At 37.4% G+C, this 26729-nt stretch overlaps 1 protein-coding gene across 1 annotated transcript; it reads left to right on the forward strand.

Annotated features, from left to right (window-relative positions):
- The first annotated feature begins 4582 nt into the window (after positions 1 to 4582).
- LOC145139515 (TMV resistance protein N-like) lies at positions 4583 to 9242 on the forward strand. The gene is made up of 4 exons (XM_079073313.1): positions 4583 to 5283; positions 5579 to 6692; positions 6787 to 7083; positions 7179 to 9242. Exons 1-4 carry the CDS (start codon positions 4805 to 4807, stop codon positions 9039 to 9041), a joined length of 3753 nt encoding a protein of 1250 aa, XP_078929439.1. The 5' UTR covers positions 4583 to 4804; the 3' UTR covers positions 9042 to 9242.
- Positions 9243 to 26729: the final 17487 nt, after the last annotated feature.

Raw genomic sequence — 26729 nt, forward strand, 5'->3', positions numbered from 1 at the left:
TCGCAAGAGTTTCTAGAGCCCCGTGAACCTTTGACAATAAATCAATATATATACCATAAATATGATTTAAAAGAACACATAAAGAGGTGACACCTGCCACACACACCCATGGTTCCAAGACTATGTGTTCCTAGTCAGGCTTCCTAGACACTTACTTGCAGTTTATATTTGTTATGGACTAATTCTTAGATGCATATATATACAATAGAAATGCACCAACCAGAAACAATGTTGCAAATGAAAAACCATTTGAGATTCACATAAAAAAATGAAAAAAATAGTGTTATTATAGGAGATGACATTTTATCGAACACCTGGTGGGCTTCTTTTAATATAGCTGCAAATGTAAAACCATTTGAGATTCACAAATCATTGACATTCTGTGGAAACACATACTCAAACTGAATCATAAATGAACTTTGAGTCAAATGAATTAGTCTCCATTCTTCAAAGATCAAACTTCCAACAATAGGATATATAATAACTTTTGAGTTCTAGTTTTCTGAATTTTAGAGATTCAGATTAAATCAGAAAACTTGGAAGAAAAAATTAGGAGAGGAAATCAACTAACAGTTGGTTGTCTTGAGAAAAGGAAGTCGTTTGAAATATGATAAAAGGAAATCGTTGTCTCGCTCGGTCGTTAGGGTGTAAGCCCGGAACCAATTGAAATAAACCCACTTTGCCCATCTTCGTAATAGGAGTCAATGATTCAATAAGTTGAGAAGAATCGAAGGAGTCGCATCTTTTTCCCATTTTCGTAATAGGTGTGGAAGAGAGTACAGCCTGATCGACCAAGTCGCCGATGTTACTGCCCCCATGTAGAGTACAACCTGATAGCCGATAAGGTCTGAGGAAGAAAGCAAGCTCATTTAACTTGAAACGACGTCGAATAATTCTTTTGGGTACCTAACTTGTATACCCGGTATATTCACTTTTCCATATATATATATATATATATATATATATATATATATATATATATATATATATATATATATATATATATATATATATATATATGGTTAGGTTATTGTGTTCTAACTCTCTATTATGTGTATAAGATTGATTGTGGACCAATCATTTTAACTATTTTAATAAAGTAATTAATGCATATTACATGTTGAAGATATAATGAGTATTAATTAAATCTTCAACATTTAATATGCATTAATTACTTTCTTAAAGTAACTAAAATGATTGGTCCACAATCATTCCTACATACACACAATAGATAGTAAAAACATTTGAACCTAACTCTCTCTCTCTCTCTTATATATATATATATATATATATATATATATATATATATATATATATATATATATATATATATATATATATAAGTTCAAATGAGAACACTAAATAAAGTGAGAACACCATTTGTATGCTATTATTCTTCTTTGAATTTAATATGTATAGTATTGTAGTAATTATAATATGAATATATTCAATTTTATATTGCTATTCTACTATAAAATATATATATATATATATATATATATATATATATATATATATAGTAATTTAGTAAATTCTAATATGAATGTTAAATATGTGATTGTTCATATATTCGTTGATTAATAATGTCATAAAGTTGTACATACAAAATTTTAATGTGAATATTAATGTGTGATTGTTCATATATTTGTTGATGAATAATGTTATAACGTTGTATATACAAAATTCATACCAGAATAGTAACATAAAGTAGTGTTCTCACGTTGTCACTTTATATAGTGTTTTCATTTGAACTTAACCCTATATATATATATATATATATATATATATATATATATATATATATATATATATATATATATATATATATATATATAGAGAGAGAGAGAGAGAGAGAGAGAGAGAGAGAGAGATTTCGTATTGTTCCCAGCTCTACCAAAAAGCATCTTAATTTATTGGTTTAGTTAGTTTATAAGATTGTGTAGTGGTCATATGTTCCAAAATATAATGCACAATTTACGTACATATTTTGTTTTTTGTTTTTCAAAAAGTGTTTTATCATCATAAGATGCTTCTTTCCTTGTTGTTTGAGTTGTAGTATTAAGGTTATGCATTTTTGTACTTCATTGAAGTGAAGATCATGTCCTCTTCTCATGCCATAATGAATTCCATGTTTCCTTCGGTCTCAAATTTATTTATAAGCCATTGAAGGGCAAACCACCAACATAAGAACGCATAAGTGACATACTAATTTTGTATGTCAATGGGAAGGTGAGAAGGAAACATCACATGTTTGAGTGGAAATTCAACAGAGGTTAAAGTACAAGGATAATGGACAAAATATTCAAGTTACTACAAACTAGTTAATTCATGGTGTTTAGCCAACACATTTGACTTCTTTAAAAAGTCAAACTTTGTTCTTGATAAAAATGGTTGAATTTTGATATTAATTTGCATATGATATGTTACAAATAAATTCATTAAGATTTCTAAGTGATGTAAGATCACACCCAAGTTTTTAGTTACCCAAATATTTTCCAAACTCTGTTGAATTCAGAAAACAGTAAAATATTTGACATGATTCAAAGTATTGACTTTCATCAAGTTTACTAATTTATTTATTTATTTGTTATTTTGGAACGATGGAGAAGTTCAATAAGCTTTTAACCAAATTTTAATTAAGAATACATTTCAAATATCCGAATTTGGAAGAAGAAAAATTCAAAACCAATAACGGTGACAAAATTAAATCATCAAAATATGGCTAGAGATGATGAGGTGATACTAGGTCACATACCAAAAGGTTTGTAGCCCAACGGTAGCGGTATCAAATGTTTGTGGAAGGGTGCTCCCAACTAAAGATTCATAGTTCTAGTATCGCTGGAGACGAAAACAGTTGTTTAGGAGTAGTGTACAAATTATTGTGATTGCCGTTCTAAAAAAATATACTAGGTCAAGGGATGGACGCATGATTTCATAGTAGAGGTGTCACGGGAAATTTTAGTAGTGTCACGATAGTAGAAAAAAAAATCAAAAATTTTACACTGCGTCCAGAAAAACTAGACGTTGTCGGTACCACTATATGCACAATAGTAAAACCGCCTATCAGTACGTAATTTAAATAATGATTAACTTGTATGGTTACAATGTAACTTTCAGAACAAAATGGTGATTTATTTTCTCTTTGCTACTTTGTCTATTGAGATAAAAAAATAAAATTTTTGAAGTTAGTTCACCAGCTACTAATTAATTAAAATTATATAGATAATAGCACCCGTTGAACTTGTTTAATAGTTTATTTTTATCTGCTCTATATTTAAGATTCTTCTAGACATTTTTGTAAATTTAAAACATCAATGTATAAACTAATAAAATTTTCTGATTAATGTTTCAGTTTTACGAGGAAATAATTTTTTTTAGCAGGTCTTGTGACAAGAAGTTCAAGAATTATAAAATTAGAAGATTTAATATGTTTAAAACAATCATTAAGTTTAAGTAAATCACTATTTAATCAAACTGGTCTTCGAAGAATTAGATTTGGTTTTTCTACAATTATTAAAAAGTTTGAAAAATATAAGATAATTTTTGTAAAATTGTAGTTAACAGGAAAAGAAAATGCAAGAGTAAAACATAGAATGACCAGACATGTGTATTTAGACATATTTAAGGGACCATTTCTGTTACTCCTCTTAAAGTCTTTTAAGTTTTAAGGGACTTGAATGATAACATTCATGATCGGGCAAGTTTTAGGAATAACAAATCCATAGGGTCCTTCTTGGTCTATCAACATTTTCTTCCCAAATAAGAAATCAAAAGATTCAAAATCCTCCATCTCCATCTGGCTTGTCCAGTTCCCCTCAAAATTAAACATCAAGAATCGGAGTATACAGATGTTCTGAGCTCCGGCTGAAATAATTGAAGGAAGGAGGCTATTCGACAGAGGATGGGAGGTTCGACAATACATTTCGATCCTGATAAACGATGCGCACAGCAAGATTTAGTACTGGTTATCCGTCACCTCAACCCACCTACAGATTCTGGAAAGTTCAAGTATATAGTATGCACAATGATACATTATCTGTATATATATTTATTTGTTAAGAATTCTCTATGGTTTTATATGTTAATTGTTCAATCATGGCATCACATAGGAAGTATCTTCTCCTAGAGGTCGCACAAGTTCTTAACGGAAAGTTTATTTTTTTGCACTTTGGCCACCGAGTATTAAATTTTTAGAAACTACATATGCAGCCCCTGGAAACTACTTTCACAATTTTTAGTCACTCTTCTTTCAAGATTTGGAATTCAGAACTTCTTTTTGGAAAACTGTCACATCAAAAGTTTAAATATTATATGTAAAGGTATTCGTGGAATCGAATTAAATCATGTTTTATGTTTATTCTTTGATAGACAACGAATTCTAATTATGACAAGTTGACAACACCATTTTTTTTAAAAGATGATCAAAAGTCCGCTATCAAAAATTTTAACTATTTACAAGTTGTATCCCTAATCGAATCATGTAGAACAGTTTTCTTTTAATTGTTCAAACTTCAAATAACGAATCTTACAGTTTTTCTATCCATACAAATATCATCTTCCAGAGCTACAACCGTTGACTTTTTAACAATCAGAACAATTCTCTTTGAATTGTTTAAATAAGGAATATTATAATCTTTTTATCCATACAAACACATCACCTTCCAGAGCTACAACAGTTGACCTTTTCACATATACACTTTAAGCCTTTTAATTCTTCTCATCCAAAAATTTCTTTGCAATCTTTTCACATAAGCTTTCCCTAGGAAAATATTTGATTTTATAAGATCCATCAAGCATACCATCAATGGCGTCTTCTTCAACTTCATCCATGCAGAAGAGCTTTAAATACGATGTATTTTTAAGTTTTAGAGGTATAGACACTCGTAAGAACTTCGTTGATCATCTTTATCATGCTCTTCAACAACAAGGCATTTACACTTACAAGGACGACGTGAGAATCACGAAACGGAAACGGATCAGTGATGAGCTCATCGGATCCATTCAAGATTCAAAATTCTACATCATTGTATTCTCCAAGAACTATGCCTCTTCATCTTGGTGCTTGGATGAGCTTGTGAAGATAATGGAGTGTCACAAGACAACCCAACATAATGTTTACCCTGTCTTCTATGATGTGGAACCCACCGAAGTCCGCAAACAAAGTGGGGCTGTTGGAGAAGCCTTTGCCAGACATGAGAAAGCAGAGGCTGCTGAGAAATGGAGAGAGGCAATGAAAGAAGCAGCGAATCTTGCTGGGTTGGAGTTGAAGAACACTGCTGATGGGTAATTCCTTCCTCATATCTCTGCAATATTCTTGCATTTTGTGTTTTTCTTATTGTATACATTTACATGTATTTAAAAAGGCTTGTACATGGCGTCTGATGCTGGATTCTCAAATTTCAACTCAAACTGGAGTCTTTTTTGGAACGGGGATTGCTCAAGCTGAAGTCATTAAACATGAAATATGCTTATATTACTTTGTTTAATCACTTCATATACGTTTATATGTTATAGATCTAAAAGTAAATTTTCACGAGGGAGTTTAAGCAAGCTAATTGAATCTTTTTCCAAAATGTAGGCATGAAGCCAAGTTCATCCAAAAAATCGTTGAAGATATATCACTAGAGCTACACATCATCAATTTCAGCTTTGATAAAAAATTAGTTGGTATTGAGACCCGGGTAAATGATCTTATATCATCTTTAGATTTAGGTATTAATGATGTTCGCATGATCGGGATCAAGGGGATGGGAGGTGCTGGGAAGACAACTCTGGCCAGAGCTGTTTTTGATAAAATATCATTTCGGTTCGAAGGTAAAAGCTTTGTTGAGAATGTGAGGGAAGTTACAAACACTCCTTTGTCTGGTTTAAAGTCATTGCAAGAACAAATCCTTTCAGATGTCTTAAATGATAAAGACATCAGAGTAAGTGGTGTTCGTGAAGGGCAAAACATTCTGAAAAGGAGGATGCGTGGTAGAAAGGTTCTTATTGCTCTAGATGATGTAGATGATATAGAACAGCTTGAGGCGCTAGCTGGTGAGCATGATTGGTTTAAGTCGGGAAGTAGAATTATCATTACAACAAGAGACGAGCAAGTACTTCTAGCACACAGAGTGACTTTGATTCATGATGTCAATCTGTTATCGGATAAAGAAGCAACTTGCCTCTTCAGTAGGTATGCATTTGGGAGAGAGATTCCAGTTCAAGGGTACCAAGAATTATCGGGACAAGTTGTACATTATGCTTCTGGTCTTCCCTTAACGATCAAAGTTTTGGGTTCACTCTTGTTTGGTAAAGATAAAGCTGAGTGGAAAGATGCCTTAGAAAGGTTAAAAACTATTCCGTTAGCAAAAACTTTGAAAATATTGGAATTAAGCTATACTGCTCTAGAGGATGATTACAAGGAAATATTTCTAGATGTTGCATGCATAATGAAAGGTGGGACCCGGAAGGACCAAGCAATCAAAGTGCTTGAGAGCTGTGGATTTTGTGCTAAAATTGGTTTAAGGGTTCTTCAGTTAAAATCTCTCATAACTGTTGATGACTATCGAGGATATGAGTATGTGTCCATGCATGACCATCTTAGAGAAATGGGCATGAATATTGTTCGTCGATTGCACCCAAAAATGCCTCAAAAACATAGCCGATTGTGGAAGAATGACGAAATTGAACATATTTTGGCTAATGACTTGGTAAGGATCAAGTTAATTTGTAAGTTAGAGAAATCTGATTTTTTTTTTTTTTTTATCTATTATGACACAACTTTTCATGTTGACCACCTTACAGGGTACTGAAGAAACAAGATGTATAACATTGTACACTGAGAAACTCGATCCATATATTCTTATAAAAGGTCTTGCAAAGATGAAGGCACTTAGATTTCTTTGTGTGGATATGAGAGATTGTTTCTGGAACCTTGAACTTGATACATTTAGCCCAAGCTTTCCAGATACTTTAGAATATTTGAGTTTTAATCAATACCCATTTAGGTCTTTACCTAAAACATTTCAAGCAAGTAATCTTGTTACACTTGAGATGTGTCACAGCAAAATCGTACTACTTTGGGACGGGGCAGAAAGAAAGGTAGAATTATGGTTGACTGATTGTTTTTCATGATTAACTATACACCAATTGCTTTGTTATGACACCTATAAGATTTTTTTTACTTATGTTGTTAGGTTCTTGAGAAACTCAGATTCCTTGATCTCAGTTATTCAAAGTTGAAGACCCTTGACCTTCGGTTGGTTCCAAATCTCGACACATTGACTCTTACAGGATGTGTTGATCTGGTTGAATTTCCAGATGGTAATTGGAAGTTGGAGCATCTGAAATCTCTAGAACTTGATGGTTGTAAGTTACTTGAGAAGTTATCTGAGGATCTTCACCGGTTAGGACGTTTAGAGAAGCTAAACTTGTCATCTACAAGTATTGAATATCTCCCAGATAACATTAGCATATTCCAGCATCTAAAATATCTTGAACTTGATAGATGTCAGTTGATTGAGAAGTTACCTGACTATCTTGGCCAACTTGAGTCATTAGAACACCTCAGTTTGTCATCTACAAAGATTCAACATCTTCCAGATAGCATTTGTATGTTGAAACATCTGGAATCTCTGGAACTTGATAATTGTACATTGCTTGAGAAGATACCCGAAGATCTTGGCCAACTAGAGTCATTAGAGCACCTAACTTTGTCATATACAAAGATTCAATATCTTCCAGATAGCATTTGTATTTTGAAACGTCTAGAATCTCTAAAACTTATTAATTGTCGGTTGCTTGAGAAGCTGCCTGAAGATCTTGGCCAATTAGAGTCATTAGAACAACTCAGTTTGTCATCTACAAAGATTAAACATCTTCCGAATAGTATTTGTATGTTGAAACATCTAAAATCTCTCGAACTTAATTTCATTTTGCTTGAGGAGTTACCTGAGGATATTGGCCAATTAGAGTCATTAGAGAACCTAACTTTGTCATCGACAAAGATTCAACATCTTCCGGATAGCATTTGTATGTTGAAACATCTGAAATCTCTCAACCTAGGTGATTGTTGGTTTCTTGAGAAGTTACCTGAGGATCTTGGTCAATTAAAGTGTTTAGATAAGCTGCACATGTCTTATACAAAGATTAAAGATTTTCCAGATAGCATTTCTATGTTGAAACATCTAAAAGTTCTCAAACTTTATGATTGGGGGTCATTTGAGATGTTACCTGAGGATCTCAGTGGGTTACGCTGTTTAAAGGTGCTGCTGCTGTTATCTACACAGATTAGGCATCTTCCAGATAGCATTTGTATGTTGAAACATCTGAAACTTCTCAGCCTGGCTCAATGTTGGTTGCTTGAGAAGTTACCCGATGATCTTGGCCGATTAGAGTTTTTAGAAAAGCTTCGTTTGCATTGTACACAGATTAAACATCTTCCAGATAGTATTTCTATGTTGAAACATCTAAAAGTTCTCAAACTTGATGAATGTCGGTTGCTTGAGATATTACCTGAAGATCTCGGTGGGTTAGACTGTTTAGAGGTGTTGCGGTTGTCATATACAAAGATTAGAAATCTCCCAGATAGCATTTGTATGTTGATACATCTGGAATATCTCGATCTTGATCATTGTTCATTGCTTGAAAAGTTGCCTAAGGGTCTCAGTGGGTTAGTGTGTTTACAGGTGTTGCGTTTGCCATATACATATATTAGACATCTTCCAGATAGCATTTGTATGTTGAAACAACTGAGAGTTCTCAACCTGCGTGAATGTTCATTGCTGGAGAAGTTACCTGAGGATCTTGGCGAATTAGAAAGTTTAGAATTCTTAAATATAGTAGGTACAAGCATATGTTTTATTCCGCAGAGCATTCATAATTTGATAGTAGGTCTGCATTTTTGTGGGTCAAGAGGGCTTCTTCATTCATTTGGTTTCAATGTTGAAGACGAAGACGTCAACGAAGACAAATACATATATGAGTACGAAGATGACTACGAAGACCTATACGGATACGGATATGAATATGATGATGAAGACGAAGAAGAAATGTTATAAGGAACGGACCCGAAGCAGGAGGCTACTCTACTGTGCTTGGGATATTATTTTCAGAAGCCCTGAAGAATATTAATGTATATTTTGTATTGATACATATTGTACTTTAGAGTAAATAGACTTGCAGTATGTGAAAACAAATGAGCAGGTAGCAGATATCCTAACCAAGAGCCTTGCAAGTAGGAAACTAATTGAATTCAACAACATGATGGGTATGGTAGAAGTTGATGTTGAGAAGGAATATTAAAATGCGCAACATCCAACTCATGCAAGCACCTCACCTACTTGCTTCTATCCTTAATTTAGTTTATGTTTATTTTACACTAGGTGTAAAACCCATGTATTATATGGGTTCATTTAAAAGAAAAATTAAATATGAAATTCTAAACATTTAAAAGTTTGAAAGAAAAATATTGAATTATTAAAATTAATTTGTTTTTTTCTTTTTTAAATTTAAATAAATAATTTAGATAAGTAACAAAGGAAACTAATGAGGTTTTAATTTAGAAATTTTAAAACTAAAAGGAAAGTCAATTAATAAAATTGATATGCATTTATTATTACATTTAAATATTATATGGAATATGATAAAATGAAAAAAACCACAAAATGCCATGTGGAAAAAATTTAATTGAAAATAACCACAAAATGACATGTGACCAAATCAATGAGAGTGTGACATGTGGCAAAAAGATTTTCATTTATTAGAGTAGAAGATGTCTACCATAATTTAATTTATGTTTATTTTACATGTCTAGCATCTTTCTTTCTGTTGAATTAGTGTAGATAGTGGGCAGTTGTCCAATTGTATTTTCTTGTTTTCTAGGTAGTGGTATTGTATTAGCACTATAGCAGTTTTCCTCTTTTTAGTTTTGCCTTATATGGTTTTCATGTAATCCGTTTTCAAGTTATCAAAATATACACACACACTTGATAACTGTGTGTTTCCTTCTTCATTGCTTTGTTGTGTTCCTTAGTTGTGTACTAGGAAGATTGTCTTCATCAGGTCAACAAAGTGGTATCAGAGCCTAAGTATCTACGGCTGAACTACAAGTCGTTGGTGGAGTAAAGAAGCTGAACAATAAGAACTACAACACTTGGTCTACTTGCAGCACGTCATACATGCAAGGGCAAGATTTGTGGGAAGTTGTGAATTGGACTGAAACTAAGCAACCTGAGTCAGAAGACAATAACGGGATCTTACGTAAGTGGAAGATCAAGGCTGGCAAAACTATGTTTGTTTTAAAAACAACCGTTGAAGAAGATGTGCTTGAGCATGGGATATCTTATCAGCCTTGATCTTAAAGAAGAATGATACGAAGTTGCAACTCCTTGAGAATGAACTCCTATCTGTTACCCAGAGAGATATGACAAACTCACAATATTTTCACAAGGTTAAAGCTACGTGTAGAGAAATTATGGAGCTTGTTCCATACTATCAAATTGGTGAAGCAAGGATGAAAAGAATAATCATCCATGGGCTGAAACCCGAATTTAGAAGTTTTGAAGTAGTGATTCAAGGTTGGGCAACTCAACCTTCCCTTGTTGAATTTGAGAACCTCTTGGCTGGACAGAAAGCTTTAACGAAACAGATGGGAGGGGTAACTATCAAGGATGATGGAGAAGCTTTGTATGCGGAGAAAGACAAAGGAAAACATCGATCTTCAGGAAATCATTGGTATAGAAACTATTCGGACAGAAATAAGAATCAGGAAAAAGAAAAGGACTTACAAGCATGAGAAAGGAGAGTCATCTGAAGAAATATCAAAGAATCACCATCACAACAAACGTTTTCCTTACAAGTGCTACAACTGTGGTAAAAAAGGTCATATGGCGCGTAATTATCGTTTTGAGAAAGCGGAAGAAGGGAATGATGCAACATCACAAGAGAAAGAAGTATGGGACGTAGAAGCAATGTATGCCCAAGTCCAAGATGTTAATAACTTAGCACTAATAGCAACCATTAAAACAAAAACTATATTGATGAACGGATTCTCGACTCGGGCTGTTCTAATCATATAACAGGATATCATAAAAAGCTTCAAGAATCAGTTAGTTATGGAGGAAGTAGGGTGGTTGTAATTGCCGATAATTCCAGACTCCCAATAATACATGTCGGTGAGGTAGTATTTCGTCCTGAAGATAACAACAAGGAACTAACACTCGAAAGCATGTACCACGTCCCAGGTATGAAGAATTATATCCTTTCAGTCCCGCATTTAGCTTCCACTAGTCATTATGTGTTGTTTGGACCAGATGATGTGAAGATTTTTACAGAATTTGAGACTCCTTCGAAACCTATTTTGACAGGTAGACGATAAGATTCCATCTATGTAATGTTTGCATAAACAACTTATGTAAAGAAAACAAAAAGAAATCAAAATCCAGAGCTTGAAGTTAGAAAAGATGTGGTGTGTTCCGGATATCAATTCGGCTAAGCTCATTAACAACCATTTGGCAGATCAGTGTACAAGTCCAAAGCACCGTTAGAACTTATACACTCCGATGTGTTTATACCGGTTAAGAAATCCTCTGTGAAAGGTATGAAGTACATTGTAACATTCATAGAGGGATTTTCAAGGTATGTTTGGGTGTATTTCATGGTTGAAAAGTCTGAAACGTTTGCCAAGTTTAAGGAATTTAAAGTGGAAGCTGAAAGAGAAACAAAACACAACATCGGTTGTCTCCGATCTGATAATGGAGGTGATTACCTTGCCACAGAATTTGGTGAGCACCTGAAAACACATAAAATCAAACGCCAGAATTTGGGTATAATCTTGATGGGTTAAGTGGTTTTTAGTTCATGGGTCGTTTGAGTCTTTTATGCATGTTTTATTGTAATAATAAAGGGCTTGGTCAAATCTCATTCCGATTGAGATGTATTCAGTTGGGTAGAAAAGGTCTTTCATGACCTGGTCCTTAGGTAGAATAGTATTTAATTTGTTTTTCTTTTGATTGTCACGTGGTGTGTAAGGCCTATATAAGGCATAGGTTTCTTTCAATAAAGATATGCAGAGATTGAGTGTTTACCCCTACTCCTTTTCACTTCTTATTTTATTCTTATTTTGTCTTCATATCTGTGCAGTAAACAAGGATAAGAGGCTGTAAGTTAGGCCTTATATCCAACATTTGGTATCAGAGCACCAGGCTCATACCTGGTTCGCAACAAGAAAGGAAGATGAAAGCTAACAGCAAGGTATCACACTTGGTGATATGAAGATCGACTGATGTGCATCAAGAAACAACATACAAGTAGCAAGAAAGCAAGAAACAACATCAAGTAGCAAGAATTAATAAGCAAGTAAGCAAGAAAGAAAGTAGCAAGAAGAAAGAAGAAAGTAGTAGCAAGAAAAGAAAGCAGTTAGCAAGTGGCAAGAAGAAAAAAACGAGATCAGATCCTGTTCTTTTTAAACTCGAAATCTCAGCAAAAAAATTGGTAGAAAGTGCAGGTACATCAACAGTTCGTGAGCAAGGTAATGTCACACTCCAGTGCCCAAAATTGACTGAAACCAATTACACTTCATGGTCAATCTTGGTTGAAACTGTGTTGAGAGCACATGGCCTTTGGAAGACTGTTCTCCCAGAAGATGTTCTTTTGCAGGTAGCAAAATACAAAGATGCACAAGATGTTTGGGACTCCATTAAGATTCGGTACTTAGGTACTGAAAGGGTGCAAAAGGCAAGGTTGAAAACATTAAGGGGTGAGTTGGAGAGGCTAAATATGAAGGATGATGAGACAATCAATGACTTTTCAGGAAATATAAGTGCTATAGTTGAGAAGTTTAAAAGTCTTGGTTCATCTCTTGATGAAGAAGTGATTGTTAGAAAGTTCCTTAACTCCGTTCCAAAGAAGTATTTGCCAATTGTAGCTTCTATTGAGCAATACTCTGATCTTGAAAGTTTGCCACTTGAAGAAGCCGTAGGAAGGATAAAAGCCTATAAAGATAGGCTCAAAAGTCATGATGAAAAGGAGGAAGAGCAAGGTCAACTCTTGTTAACAAGTTCCAAGAGTAGTGAGCATGAAGATAAGCAAATGGGAAGAGGAAGAGGTAGAGGAAGAGGTTTCGGTAGAGGTGAAAGAGGACTTGGAAGAGGCTCGGGTCGAGGTGATAAGAGCGGGTTTAGATGCTATGAATGTGGAGAGTATGGACATTTTGCAAATGAATGTACAAAATGGAAAGACAAAGAAAAAGAATTCAATTTGATTCAAGAGGAAGAAGTGGCTTTGCTGTGATAAAGAAATGGTTCAAGAGCATCAAGATTAGGGGGGTGATTGTTGGGTATAATCTTGATGGGTTAAGTGGTTTTTAGTTCATGGGTCGTTTGAGTCTTTTATGCATGTTTTATTTTAATAATAAAGGGCTTGGTCAAAGCTCCTTCCGATTGAGATGTATGCAGTTGGGTAGAAAAGGTCTTTCATGACCTGGTCCTTAGGTAGAATAATATTTAATTTGTTTTTCTTTTGATTGTCACGTGGTGTGTAAGGCCTATATAAGTCATAGGTTTCTTTCAATAAAGATATGCAGAGATTGAGTGTTTACCGCTACTCCTTTTCACTTCTTATTTTATTCTTATTTTGTCTTCATATCTGTGCAGTAAACAAGGATAAGAGGCTGTAAGTTAGGCCTTATATCCAACATCCAAATACACCACAACAAAAGGGTATCTGAGAGGAAAAATAGACACCTAGGTGAGATTTGCAAAATTATAATGCACGACAAAAGTGTTCCAGGGGAGTATTGGGCAGAAGCTATGAAAAAACAGCTTACGTGATCAATAGCATACCACAACAAAATCTTGATTACGTATCACTGTTCGAAAAGCACTTGGAGATCAAACCAAATGTGAGTCATCTACGTGTATTTGGGTGTGTTTGTTATGTGATTATACCCAACCACTTGTTGAGTAAAATGGAAAAGAAAGATGTTCGATACATATTTGTGGGATATGATGAAGAAAGAAAGGGTTGGAGGTGTTGTGATCCTAATTATGGAAGGTGTTATATCTCAAGGAATGTGGCTTTCGATGAGAATTCTTCATGGTGGTCAGAAAATCATGAGGCTTTTCTTAATACTAAACTTCTTAAAGAAGAAATTGAGTTGTCAAATGTGACGCTAGACATAGAAGGGAGTGATGTGGTTAATGATAATGATGATGTTCATGTTTAAGGTCAATATCTGGAACCGTCAAATGAAGTTGTCAATGATGATGACAACAACGAGACTCAAAATACTAGAAGATCATCTAGAGTCAGGAAGCCAAACCCTCGCTATGCCAATGTTGTAATAGTTGAAGAAGTAAAAACTAAACCAAACATATATGATTAAGCTGCAACTAAACAAGAGTGGCTTTTGGAAATGAAGGAATAATTTTATGCCCTAATTAGGAACCATACATGGGATTTGGTCCCAAAATTAGATGAAGTGAATCTCATTTCATGCAAGTGGGTATTTAAGATAAAACGCAACGATGATGGATCGATTGGTTGACAAAAGGTGCATTTAGTAGCATGTGGTTTCTCACAACAATACGGGCTAGATTATGAGGATATGTTTAGCCCGATGGATAAGTTAACCACAATTAGGGTTTTGCTAGCTTTGGCGGCAAGTAAAAGTTGGAAAATATGGAAAATGGACGTGAGCAATGCTTTTCTATATGGAGACTTGGATCATGTAATCCATATGGATCAGTCTCGTAGTTTCGAGAGTAAAAGTCAAGCAAGCTATGTGTGTAAACTCAAGAAAAATTTATATGGCCTAAAACAATCTCTAAGGGCGTGGTTTGGAAAAATGTATGAATTTCTTGAACATAACGGGTATACAAGTACTCCAGGAGATGCAAGTTTATTTGTGAAGAAGGTTGGAAACAAAGTTGCATTTGTTCTCGTTTATGTCGATGATTCGATAATCACAGGAGATTTGGAAGATATGGTCAATCAACTCAAAGATAACCTAAGTACTCATTTCCACATGAGAGACTTGGGAAGGCTGAAACACTTCTTAGGGCTCGAACTGAATTATGATGATGAAGGCATAGTTTTGCATCAGCGGAAGCGGAAGTACTGTACTGATTCGTTGAAAAGGCTCATAATGTTGGAATGTAAAGCAGCAGTAACACCTATGGATACTAATGCTAAATTGTGTGTATAATCAGGAAGTAAATTAGAAGATGCAACACTATATAGGAAGATGGTGGGAAGCCTCGTTTATCTTACCTTGACGCGACCAGATATATCATTTGCAGTTGGTGTGTTAAGCAGGTTCATGCATAATCCAAGAAAGCCTCATCTTGGAGCTGCACCCAGAGTGTTAAAGTACATAAAAGCCACCCTCGGCTATGGAGTTTAGTTCAAGAGGGAACCTGATTGTAAATTGATGGGTTTTTGTGATCAAGAGGGAACCTGATTGTAAATTGATGGGTTTTTGTGATACTGATTATGTTGGTGACTTGAACACAAAAAGGTCAACAACTGGCTATGTATTCATGCTTGGGTCCAGTATCATATCATGAAGTAGTAAGCGCCAACCCATCATGTCTTTATCTACAACGGAAGCAGAATATAGAGTTGCTGTCATGGCAGCTCAAGAATGTACCTGGCTTGTTTAACTGTTGAAGAATATAAACCAGGAACTTGGTTATAGTATTCCACTTTTATGTGACAATATGTCCTCCATAAAACTTGTTGAAAATCCTATCTTTCATGCTCGTACCAAGCATATTGAAGTTCACTAGTCCTTCATTAGAGATAAGGTATTAATGGGAGAAATAGACTTGCAGTATGTGAAAAAAAATAAGCAGGTAGCAGATACCCTAACCAAGAGCCTTTCAAGTGGGAAACTAATTGAATTCAACATGATGAGTATGGTAGAAGTTGATGTTGAGAGGGAATATTAAAATGTGCAACGTCCAACTCCTACAAGCTCCTCACATGCTTCCTTCTATCCTTAATTTAGTTTATGTTTACTTTACATGTCTAGCATCTTTCTTTCTGTTGAATTAGTCTAGATAGTGGGAAGTTGTCCAATTGTATATTCCTGTTTTCTAGGTAGTACCATTGTAGTAGCAGTTTTCCTCTTTTCAATTTTTCCTTATATGGTTTTTCATGTAATCGGTTTTTAAGTTATCAGAATATACACAAGTATGTGTTAACTGTGTGTTTCCTTCTTCATTGGTTTGATGTGTTCCCTAGTTGTGTACTAGGAAGATTGTCTTCATCATGTCAACATATTTTAGAGTTTAATTAGCCCATTAGTTTAGCTTAGTCTATTGGCCTTAGAGCCCATGGTAAATTGTATTTATTATGCATTAGTTAAATGAAATGGACATGGGAAATTATATGCCAAAGATGGTATCAGATATCTTCTATTGATCTTAGCAACCCTATTTTTCTGCCTGCCTTACCCTTCCCTTCTTTTCCCTCTCTTTTCTTCTATCGATCTCTCTATTGTCACTTCTTCGGGCATGGCAAATCAAAAACCTTTTGGTATTACTAATATCAAAGCTTATGTTCCCCAAATTATCGACATGAATAAGCTTAACTATGACCTTTGGTGCCATTTATTTACCATTTATTGCTGAGCTTTTAGAGTGTACGACATTCTCACAGGTACCACCAAACCCACTGGACCTACTAATACAGAATGGGAGCATCTAGATAACATTATTCAGATGTGGCTCTATGGCACCATGACCCTACCGCTTCTCAACACTATCCTCAAACCAAACTCCATTGCCAATTCTGTTTTGCTGGCTGTTGAATCAGTTTTCCGAGAAAACAAAGACGCCAACGTTGTAGAATTTGACAGCGAGCTCTGATCCATGGTCCTTGGAGATCGCAACATGGCTGATTATTGTAAGAAAATGAAGTTCATCTATAACTTATTAAACAACATCCGTTCTCCAGTAACCGAGAACACCCTTTTCACATACCTGCTTAACGGTCTCTCGCCTCAATATGAGAGCATTGGCATGGTGATCCGCCATAAGGAGCCATTCCTTTCCTATCTGCAAGCTTGTTCCATTCTAGTATCCGAAGAAGTTCGCCTTAATAGAAGCCACCCACCACCATCGAGCCATCAAGACCACAACTCTTCTCAAACAGTCCTTCTTTTCAATAACAGGACCGACAACTGGCGGGTCCAAAATAGTCGCCCCTCCTCCTCCTGACGTCCTTCTGTCTTGTCCAACAACCATCGAGGACAACCACCTACCGACAACAATTAGCCACAAAACCTCCAGCGCCAATAACAAATTCCACCATGGAACCTATTTTATTTTCCATGGTCCCCCTATGGCAGGTTTGCTCCGCCCTCGTGGGTTGCCCCACACCCTCCACCTGCCATCCTGCAACAACAGCAACACCAATAGTCACCTATCGCCGGTATTCTTGGCAGATCGTCGGCCTCCTTCTTCGGCTCGGGTTCCAAACTGGTAGCCTATCATACCACCACCGACCCGAATGTTGTTCCACAACCATGGAAGTGGTTCCCTCTTGTCACCATTGATCAACCTTCCGGACATCCCACATATATTGCTGCTATGTTTAATACCACGACTTTAAACAATCCATGGGATCCCAGCTAGTACATGGATATAGGTTCCACCTTGCACCTTGCTTCGGATTAAGGTATTCTCTCTTCTATCAATAATACACGTCATTATAATTTAGTTTTTGTTGGCAACGGGTCCTCCATATCGGTCACTCAAACCGGTCATACCACCATTTCCTCTTATCATCGCCCCTTACATTTAAACCATATTCTTGTCACTCCCAATATCATCAAAAACCTTATTTATGTTCATAAATTTACTACTGATAATGATACTTCCATTGAATTTGATCCCTCTGGTTTTACTGTGAAGGATTTTTTTCACCAAACAGTAGCTCCTTAGATGTGATAGCACAGGCGACCTCTATCCCATCACTCCATCCGTGGTCGCCTTCATTACCACCGCTTCTCTTTGGCACCAACGCTTGGGACACCGTGGACCACGCTGACCATTTATTTCTTCCAATAATAACGCCAATGAGTTGTTTGAAATTATTCACTCTGATATATGGACCTCACCCATCCTAGCACTAGTGGTATCAACTATTACATTATATTTCTTGACCATTACGCTCATTTTTTGTTGGTGTACCCCTTACGTAAAAAATCCGATGTTTTCACTAAATTTTTATACTTTCGGTCATATGTTCAAACTCAATTCAAAACTGAAATCAAATCATTCCAATGTGACTATTTTGGTGAATTTGATAACCGACAATTCCATTCCCTTTTTGATCAAAACGGAATCCATTTCTATTTCTCTTGCCCTCGTACCTCTCAACAAAATGAATGATCTGTACCATTAACAACATTATATGTACCCTTCTCTTTCATGCCCACATTCCCCCTACCTATTGGGTTGAGGCCTTACACATGGCATGCCCCCTTCTTAACCTCAACCTATCTACCTCTATCCATAATGACATCCCTTTCACCCGCCTTTTCAATAAGAAAACCCTCATACACTCACTTACATGTCTTTAAATGTCTATGCTACCCCCTTATCCAAACTCTCCGCCCTCTTACTCCTTTCTCGATCCACCTTTACCCTCTTCTTCCACCCCTACTTCTCTTTCCTTTGACGACCCTTCCCCATTCTTGGGTACATATAGCCACCCCTCTTACCGAAACAACCACCGAAACACCCCCAACCGCCCTCCACCCTCTCACACACCTCCCACCAATCCCCTACTTCTGCTACTACCCAAAATAGCACCCAGACATTATCAAAAATTCCAAAAACAGCCCCTTCCACCACAAAAACCTTCCAAATAGCCCCCTCTTCCGGTTCCTCTAACTCTAACTCTCCCTCTTCGTCCCCTTCTCCTCCTCCTATACAATCCACCCACCTAATGCGCACACGTGCCAAACGTGAAATCACTAAACCTGTCACCAAACTCAACCTCTACACCACAACCGAATCACCCATACCTCGTTCTTATCTTCATGCTCTTCATAACTCTAACTGGACCGATGCCATGAAATTTGAATTTAATGCTCTTATTAGTAATAGAACGTGGGTACTTGTTCCTAGGCCACATGTCACTAACATTGTGCGGTCTATGTGATTATTTAAAACAAAATATAAAGCAGGTGACTCTCTAGAACAGTACAAAGCCCGTCTCATTGCTGTAACACCCGTTTTCCTAGACGAATCGAATTGGGACATAAGGGCTCACGACGTGAGATGGGATGCATGAAGATTTCTGTCTAGGACTGAGCTCACGACGTGAGCAATAGGAGCTTACAACGTGAGCAGCTCTGCAGCCGAAGCCCACGAACTTTTAGGGTATCCCACATATTTAAGCTCCCTTAACTTGGTTTTAGGATTCATTTCTCATCCTCCACCTCCCTCAAACTCAGAAAAACCCTAACCCTCATCCCTCTTGGTGGTTTTGGATCCATCTTGGTGTTTTAGTGGCTATAAGAAGAAGAAGGTGTTCTAAAGTGTTGATCCAGCAAGGAGGCTTCATCATCATCGTCTTGTGTACATTCTGGACCATTGTAAGTGTCCAAGATTCAACCTTTATGGGTTTAAGTTGCTAGATCTAGGTTCTTGTACCTTTTCTTTCATGATTATGAAAGTTTGCATGGAGGAAATCCATAAAGTTGGCAACTTTATGGCCATTAAGGGTCCCTTGAGCATCATATCTTATGGATCTGAAGTTTAGATGTGATTTATGAATCTTGCATGAGTTTGGGGCCATTTCTTGTCATTTTGACCTAAGATGGGTTTAGGACATGCATGGGGGCATGCATGTCCATCAAGTAATCATTTTTATTGACCTTTGGAGTCCTCTTTAGCTTCTAAAAGAATTGGGGTTGAAGTCTTAATGGATTAAGGACTTAAAAGTTGGATTTTTAGCCTCAAATTGTTCTCATGACGTTAGACAAAAGGTCTCGCGACGTGGGGAGCGTTTGGTTGCATTTTTGATGAGCTTGTTGGGGATCATGATGTGAGGATATGTTGCTCACGTGAAACGCCTCAAAAATAATGACATAAAATTTCAGTTTTCAGGCTAATAAATCGTTAATACATAACATTTCCATAAAACCAAGTTAATTGAGATTTATCAAAACACCATCAAATCAGAGTAAATCGCAGAATGCAGAAACATGTGGTGTGTGCTCTGCAATCACCCCGAGCTCTTCCATTTGAAAACCGAAGTACCTGAAACATAAACTGAAAACCGTAAGCACAAAACTTAGTGAGTTCCCCAAGATACCTCATACCATACATATATAAATCACATACTAGGGCCCCGCCCTCCATCGGGCCTTGCCTAGTCTCGAGTCCCACTTGGTCTCGGGCCCCGCCATGCATCGAGCCTCACCCGGATTACAGATCTGTCAATCACCGGGCCCCGCGTGACATTGGTCCCCGCCCGATACACACACAATCATATAACAATATATTCATATAAACATATAACCTTACTAACACATGCAATAATCACAAAGACTATAGCATACCATACAGCCATCGAGCCTCGCCTGGTAAGCATAAAAACAGATACTTATAACTAGCATTCAATATACTCATCAGGCCTCGCCTGGCATCTAGCATCCTAACATATAAACCACGGGCCGACATTAGTGCCTTCGACCCGCTAAACCCAGTGAGGAAACTCACCTCACACTGCTTAATCCCGCAGATAAATCTCTGGCTGATGGCTGACTGATCCCCGAACTAACAATATCAAAAAAACCTATCAACATGTGAATCCTAATCCATATCCATAAGTCCATACACGGGGTAAAAAGACCATTTTACTCCTAACCTAGCTTGGTCCAATCCTAAGGCCAAAACTCACAATCTGAAAGGCCCAAAAGCCAAATAATCAACCAAGGCCCAAACATGGCCCCACATATCCCATGGTCAACCCTGGTCAAACTTCTGGTCAAAGTCAAAGTCAACAGTCCATGTTGACCAAACACGTGGTGTTGACTTTCCAATATGTCGTGCTTCGCCATTAACTAAACAGTTAGGAAAATCCCAGCCAACACGCCATATTGACTTCCAAACATGTCGTGTTTGCCTGAATTCCAACAGCTTGATACATTAAGCTACTTTCTCTGATTCTAAGAGCTCGAAAGCTTAGATCTAGTCCATAACATGGTCCAGAAGCATAAAGTTTCCAACTTCATCCCTTGGGATTACCCAAAAGGTTCAAAACTCCATCCATAATCTTAACGATGCAATGGCTTAAACGATAAGCACTTAACCCATAAAGACATAGCCCCAAAAAGGACTTAACAAGGGACTTAATGCATGCATGTAACCAATTATCTCATAAAGCTTGCACCTTTATGCTCAAGGAGTCCAATACCAATTCGGATCTGGGATAACAAACCCTTAAACTTCTTCACTCTCTCCTTAACCCAAAAAGGGACCAAAAGAACAACAAAGGACAAATGAAGAGATCTAAACATATACAAGACAAGATGCAAACTTTATACCTCAAAAAGCTTCCCCACTAGATGATGATTCTGGATCTAAAGCCTTTTCCCTAAACAAAGCAACTTCAAGATCTCCTCTTCCTTCACAAAGACCAACAATGAGCACCAAAAACTTCTTACTAGCTCAAGAACACCAACAAGAGACTTAAAGATCGATTTTAGGGTTTTGGTATCAATGGAGGCTGGTAAGGAGACCAGTCCTTGGGGCTTAAAGATATTATATAGGGTGCAACATCCTAAAAATTGGGGTTTCCTTCCCATCTTCCAACACGCCGTGTTTAGAAACCAACACACCATGTTGACCTTAATGAGAACCGCGATTTTCCTTAACTATACACGTCGTGTTGGTTCCTCCAACACGCCGTGATCAAACCTTAAAATAGGATTTATTCCCAACAATTGATCCTCAAGATTTCTGGTGTTACAACTCTCCCCCACATGAATTAGATTTCGTCCTCGAAATCATTCCTTACCATCCCAGGCGCGCTAAACAGCCTGAAGAACGAAACCACAGCCCCAAGCATACAACGGCCTCCCCAAGGCTACCGAACCCAACCTTAGAAGAACTCTCCAAACCCAAAGGAGACGAATCCATAATCCAATGCAGAAAATCAGCCCTACCATACTTGTTACCTAAAATCTCGAATTGTACTGTCTCCCCGACAGACCGCCCACACCGAACCCCTTCCATGCCAAAATCTCATTGAAAACCTGACTTAATCAGAACGTTTCCAACACTTGATCGACTTGATGCTTCTAATGTAAACGAAATCAATGACCATTATTGCTGCAGAACACTTACACTTGACAGTAGACTCAAATAATCCTTCGAGTAAATGACTCATCCCTACAACAGTTAGACTCAGAATAGAGCTGCATAACAGGGTTAAATCATTTACTTTGAGAGTATCCAATCCAAGATGTAAATGTCTTACCATATTCTCCGAATAACAAGCAACTCTACACGTGAGCCCCAAATCACTGATACCGTCTTGACTTAACTCACTGCCCCCTAGCTGCCTTCCAAAGCAGCTGAGACCTCTCTGATCCCATCTTGTCTGCCTCTAATTGAAACACCAGATTCCTGCCCGGTTGCTCAGTCAAAAGAAACACACACATAGTCGCCCCATGCGAATTCCGAATGAAGGCCTCATCTGGCAATAATTGCCCCAAGCTATCTCACCACTTACGGCTCCAACCAATCATAACATCCCGAAAACCCTAGCTCCACCAAATCCAGTGCTAAAAGAAAATGCTACAAGACCAACTGTAGTCTTATATCATAACCGGTCTCCAACGACCTACCACTTCCCGGTTCCATGCATGTTGTGGTCTTTCGACAACCTTACAAACTTATCCACCCTGGTCTAACCATCTGAAGAAATCCCTGACCAATCATATAATGAAATCCGTCTAAAAATCCGAAGCCCCATACTTGTCTAACCCCACACGGATAGAACCACACCAAAAATACAGGAGCCTGAACTGCTAATAAAATTGAACCATTCATTACCCCTGAACCCTTCCATTTATTCCATTGGCATACTGATACCTTATTTCATATCCTACTGAATAGAAGACCTTACACATAAACACCCACGATTCCCAATGCGAGTTCCCACTAAGAACCAACTCAGTACCCAACTCATAATCCGAGACCCAAAGATCTACACTTGCAGTTCACCCACAACCCTTTGATTCACGACAACCCCTCCCTAGAGTGGAAGGTGAAGGTTTCCAACCCAATACTGAGTGTACCAGTCTAGCACCTGGTCCAACAACCCATTTCCCAAGAATCTAAATAACAAGGCTACCCAGCCTATAAACCCCTCTGCGTCACAGATTGACTATCCACTCAATCCTGCAACCCAAGATTCAAAACCTTAACCCAACGGTCTCTACCAGGTCCCACCTGTATTGCCATAAACACATGGGCCTCGCCCACATGTCCCACCCAACTATACCACTTAGCGGCCTCACCCACGGGTCCCACCCATCTAGAGCTACACATGCCCGACTCCGCCTCGGACCCCAATGGTTCTCAACCTAAACAGAGAATACCCCCGGAAATCCTGACTGGTGTGCCCAAGGCACAAACTGATTCCCCTTTGCGTTTATGACCACCTCCAACAATAGTCTACCTAATATCGGTGAATGCTACAATCCCATCGCAGTTTTACAACACTTCTAAACAACCCCTGGTTTCACCACACCCAAACCATCTTACCCCAAGATATCCTGAATCGAACCCGCATTCGACTGAAATCAATCACGTGTTCGGGTCATGCTTCGAGCCCCAAAGCCTTCATCAGACAAGAACATGCAGCGAGGCTCTAACACAACCATCGACCTGGATCCATCCACAAACCTGCCATGCATAATAAAAAGACACCGACCAGCTGTTGGGAGTTTCCTGAACTCCTAACTTACACATATTCATTCCAGACAACCACTTGTGTCGCTTCCCTCTTGACTGTGATGTGGAGCTTACCCTAGTTCCATACCTAATCCTGCTCCCAAAGATTCTAATCGATTCTCCCCCACTTGGATTCGACGAAGCTCTCTCATCCCATAAATGTTGGATTAGTGTCTAAGTCCATAACTATAATTGGTATATACTTGACCCGACCCGACATTGTCCATTTGGGTTGCATGGCATCATGCATTTGGATAGACTAAAATGAGAGAAATAAAACTTAAGGTTTATTAATATATTATTAGTTCTAATATATTAATAAGATTATTTAATTAGTATTGATCAAGAATTAATCTAGAATTAATTAAGTGATCAAAAGAAGACTAATTAAATATATGGGTTGATTGTGTAAATCATCCATACTTGTATAGTGGGCTAAGACTCCATGGATTACCAAGTTGGGCTAAAACCCATAGGATACTCCATGGATGCTCCATGGTGTATTTGAACCCATGGATCCAAGGAAATGAAAAGCCATGACAATTAGGGTTTACCCTAATTATAACAACTATATAAGCATCTTATTTTGTGCAAAAATCGGACACTATGAATGAAGTAGAGGGCAAACCGATTTCATGAAGTGTGCATTTTCTCTCAAGTTATTCCAAATGTTCATGGTGTTGTGTGAACCATTTGAGGTGTCACATTTGGGGCACTAGGCTCTTGAGCTCCATGGAATCAAGCACCAAACAAGAGGTATGTAATTCTACTAGAATTTATATTATGTGTACTTTATATTATGCTAGTTAGAACAATACCTTGGAAAATTGATATTTGCATGTATAATAGAGAAAACATAGATCCAAGGTATTTAGGGTTGCATGTACACCATAGGAGTGTTAGAATGCTCAAAACCCAACAGTGGTATCAGAGCCTAGGCTTGTTTTCTTGTTATACTTGCTTATACTGCTTGAAAATCGAAGTTTTGTGCTGTCAGGACAGGGGACTCGACGAGTCCATGAAGGGACTCGACGAGTCCAAGGCAAAATGCACCCAACTCGCCGAGTTGGTTCATGCACTCGACGAGTTGGACCCCCAAACAGCATATCTTCGAGTTTTGGTGCTGGAATTGGTCTAGAATCATTACCTTTGACTGTTTTGGACTTATAAAACCTATTTTTTAAGTGGTAATGATTTTGCTAAACCAATTTCAATGCTATAATCAAAGTTTCAAGTTTTATATGTGTTTATGTAATTCTTGAAAAATGTTGACTATGAATGTTCATGCTTATGAGTTTTGGTAGATCATAGGAATTATGTGCAAATTGTTTGTTAGTATAATTCTTGATCACAATGAAATTGTATGGAGTCCATAACTTGTCCTCAAATTATGGATTACCAAGAGTTTTATGTTTCCTTGAATTATGAGTTAGTTTAGATTAATGAAAAAACATTTGTGTTTTAGTTGTTTTAAATCCAAATTAATCTAGAGTTAGTTCATAAAATATGTTTTTGTAACTTGTCTTCAAGTTATATGAAAAGTCATATTTATGAATCTTAAAACTCATAATTATTGCCAAAGGTTACATAAAATGAAGAGTCTTATTCATTAAATTATTTTATGACTCCCTAACTTGTCTTCAAGTTATGGATGTTTAAGAGTCACTTCTTTAAAAGTGTTATTAAAGAATAATAGGTTACATAAATGTAACGCCCCATTTCTGGTATGTGATTTAAATAAAGTAATTTTCATTTTCTTAAGGGATACTCGACGAGTCTGTAGCCCAACCCGTCGAGTAGAGACGGGTTGATCACGCGTATTAAGCTGGCTACTCGGCGAGTCCATATGCTGGGACTCGGCGAGTCCGCTTGTCTGGATGAAGCCCTAATTTTAAGGGTCTGCACCCTATTTAAACACATTTATGCGCCCCAACCTCGCCTCCATCACCCTCAGAATATTTCTTATCAAACCCTAGCGTCCTTAAAGAGTGTGTGAGTGGTTGTTGCCTTGTGAAGGAACTTTTTGTGCATTTTGGAGCAAGTAGAAGAAGGAGAAGGTTGAAGAGTTCAAGGAAGAAGAAGTAGATCCGGGACACACTCCTTTGTGGTCATCTTTTCTGGTAATAAAGTCTCCATCTTGTTTATTGGTCTAATAGATCTAGTTTGTCCCCAAAATTGTTGATATTAAGCTCAAAAACCCCAATTCTCTTGTAATAAAGCCTTATGATCGAGTTATACTTCAGATCTAGCCCCTCTTGAACTCCAGGAGCTCATTATAGCCACCTTTATGCAATCTTGGCCTTGTTCCAAACCCTAAGTGCTTAGTAGTTGATGATTTTGGGTATTTTAGCCTCATACCCTTGTGCATGCACGTAAAGTTGGAAACTTTACGTGTAAAACCAGTCCTAGAAGCTCAGACCTATGATTTAGAAGCACTGAAATCGATTAGAATCGACTGTATAGTAATAGCATGCTTGGGACTCGGCGAGTTGTTCTTCAGGCTCGACGAGTTGTTCTTACGACTCGGCGAGTCGCAGACTGTACGTGTTCATATGATGAAGGAGAACTCGACGAGTTGTTCATACAACTCGGCGAGTCGGATGAAGTTAGACTCGATTTATGTATCGAAGAAGAACTCGTCGAGTCTTCGCCAAACTCGACGAGTAGAAGAGAGTAGAGGACTAGAACGGATGAAAGGGACTCGGCGAGTTGGCGGCCCAACTCGGCGAGTCCGGTCAACTGGGAGTTGACTTTGACCAGGAAGTT

Source organism: Lactuca virosa, chromosome 9, assembly GCF_052849685.1.
Source record: "Lactuca virosa cultivar CGN04683 chromosome 9, Lactuca_virosa_CGN04683_v6, whole genome shotgun sequence".
NCBI classification, from domain to species: Eukaryota; Viridiplantae; Streptophyta; class Magnoliopsida; order Asterales; family Asteraceae; genus Lactuca; species Lactuca virosa.

Bases quoted from the DNA above. Each gene is read 5' to 3' on its own strand.
- LOC145139515 (XM_079073313.1), top strand. From the start codon at position 4,805: ATGGCGTCTTCTTCAACTTCATCCATGCAGAAGAGCTTTAAATACGAT. The intron at 5,284-5,578 runs GTAATTCCTTCC...TCCAAAATGTAG, and splicing joins TTGAAGAACACTGCTGATGG to GCATGAAGCCAAGTTCATCC. The intron at 6,693-6,786 runs GTAAGGATCAAG...ACCACCTTACAG, and splicing joins ATATTTTGGCTAATGACTTG to GGTACTGAAGAAACAAGATG.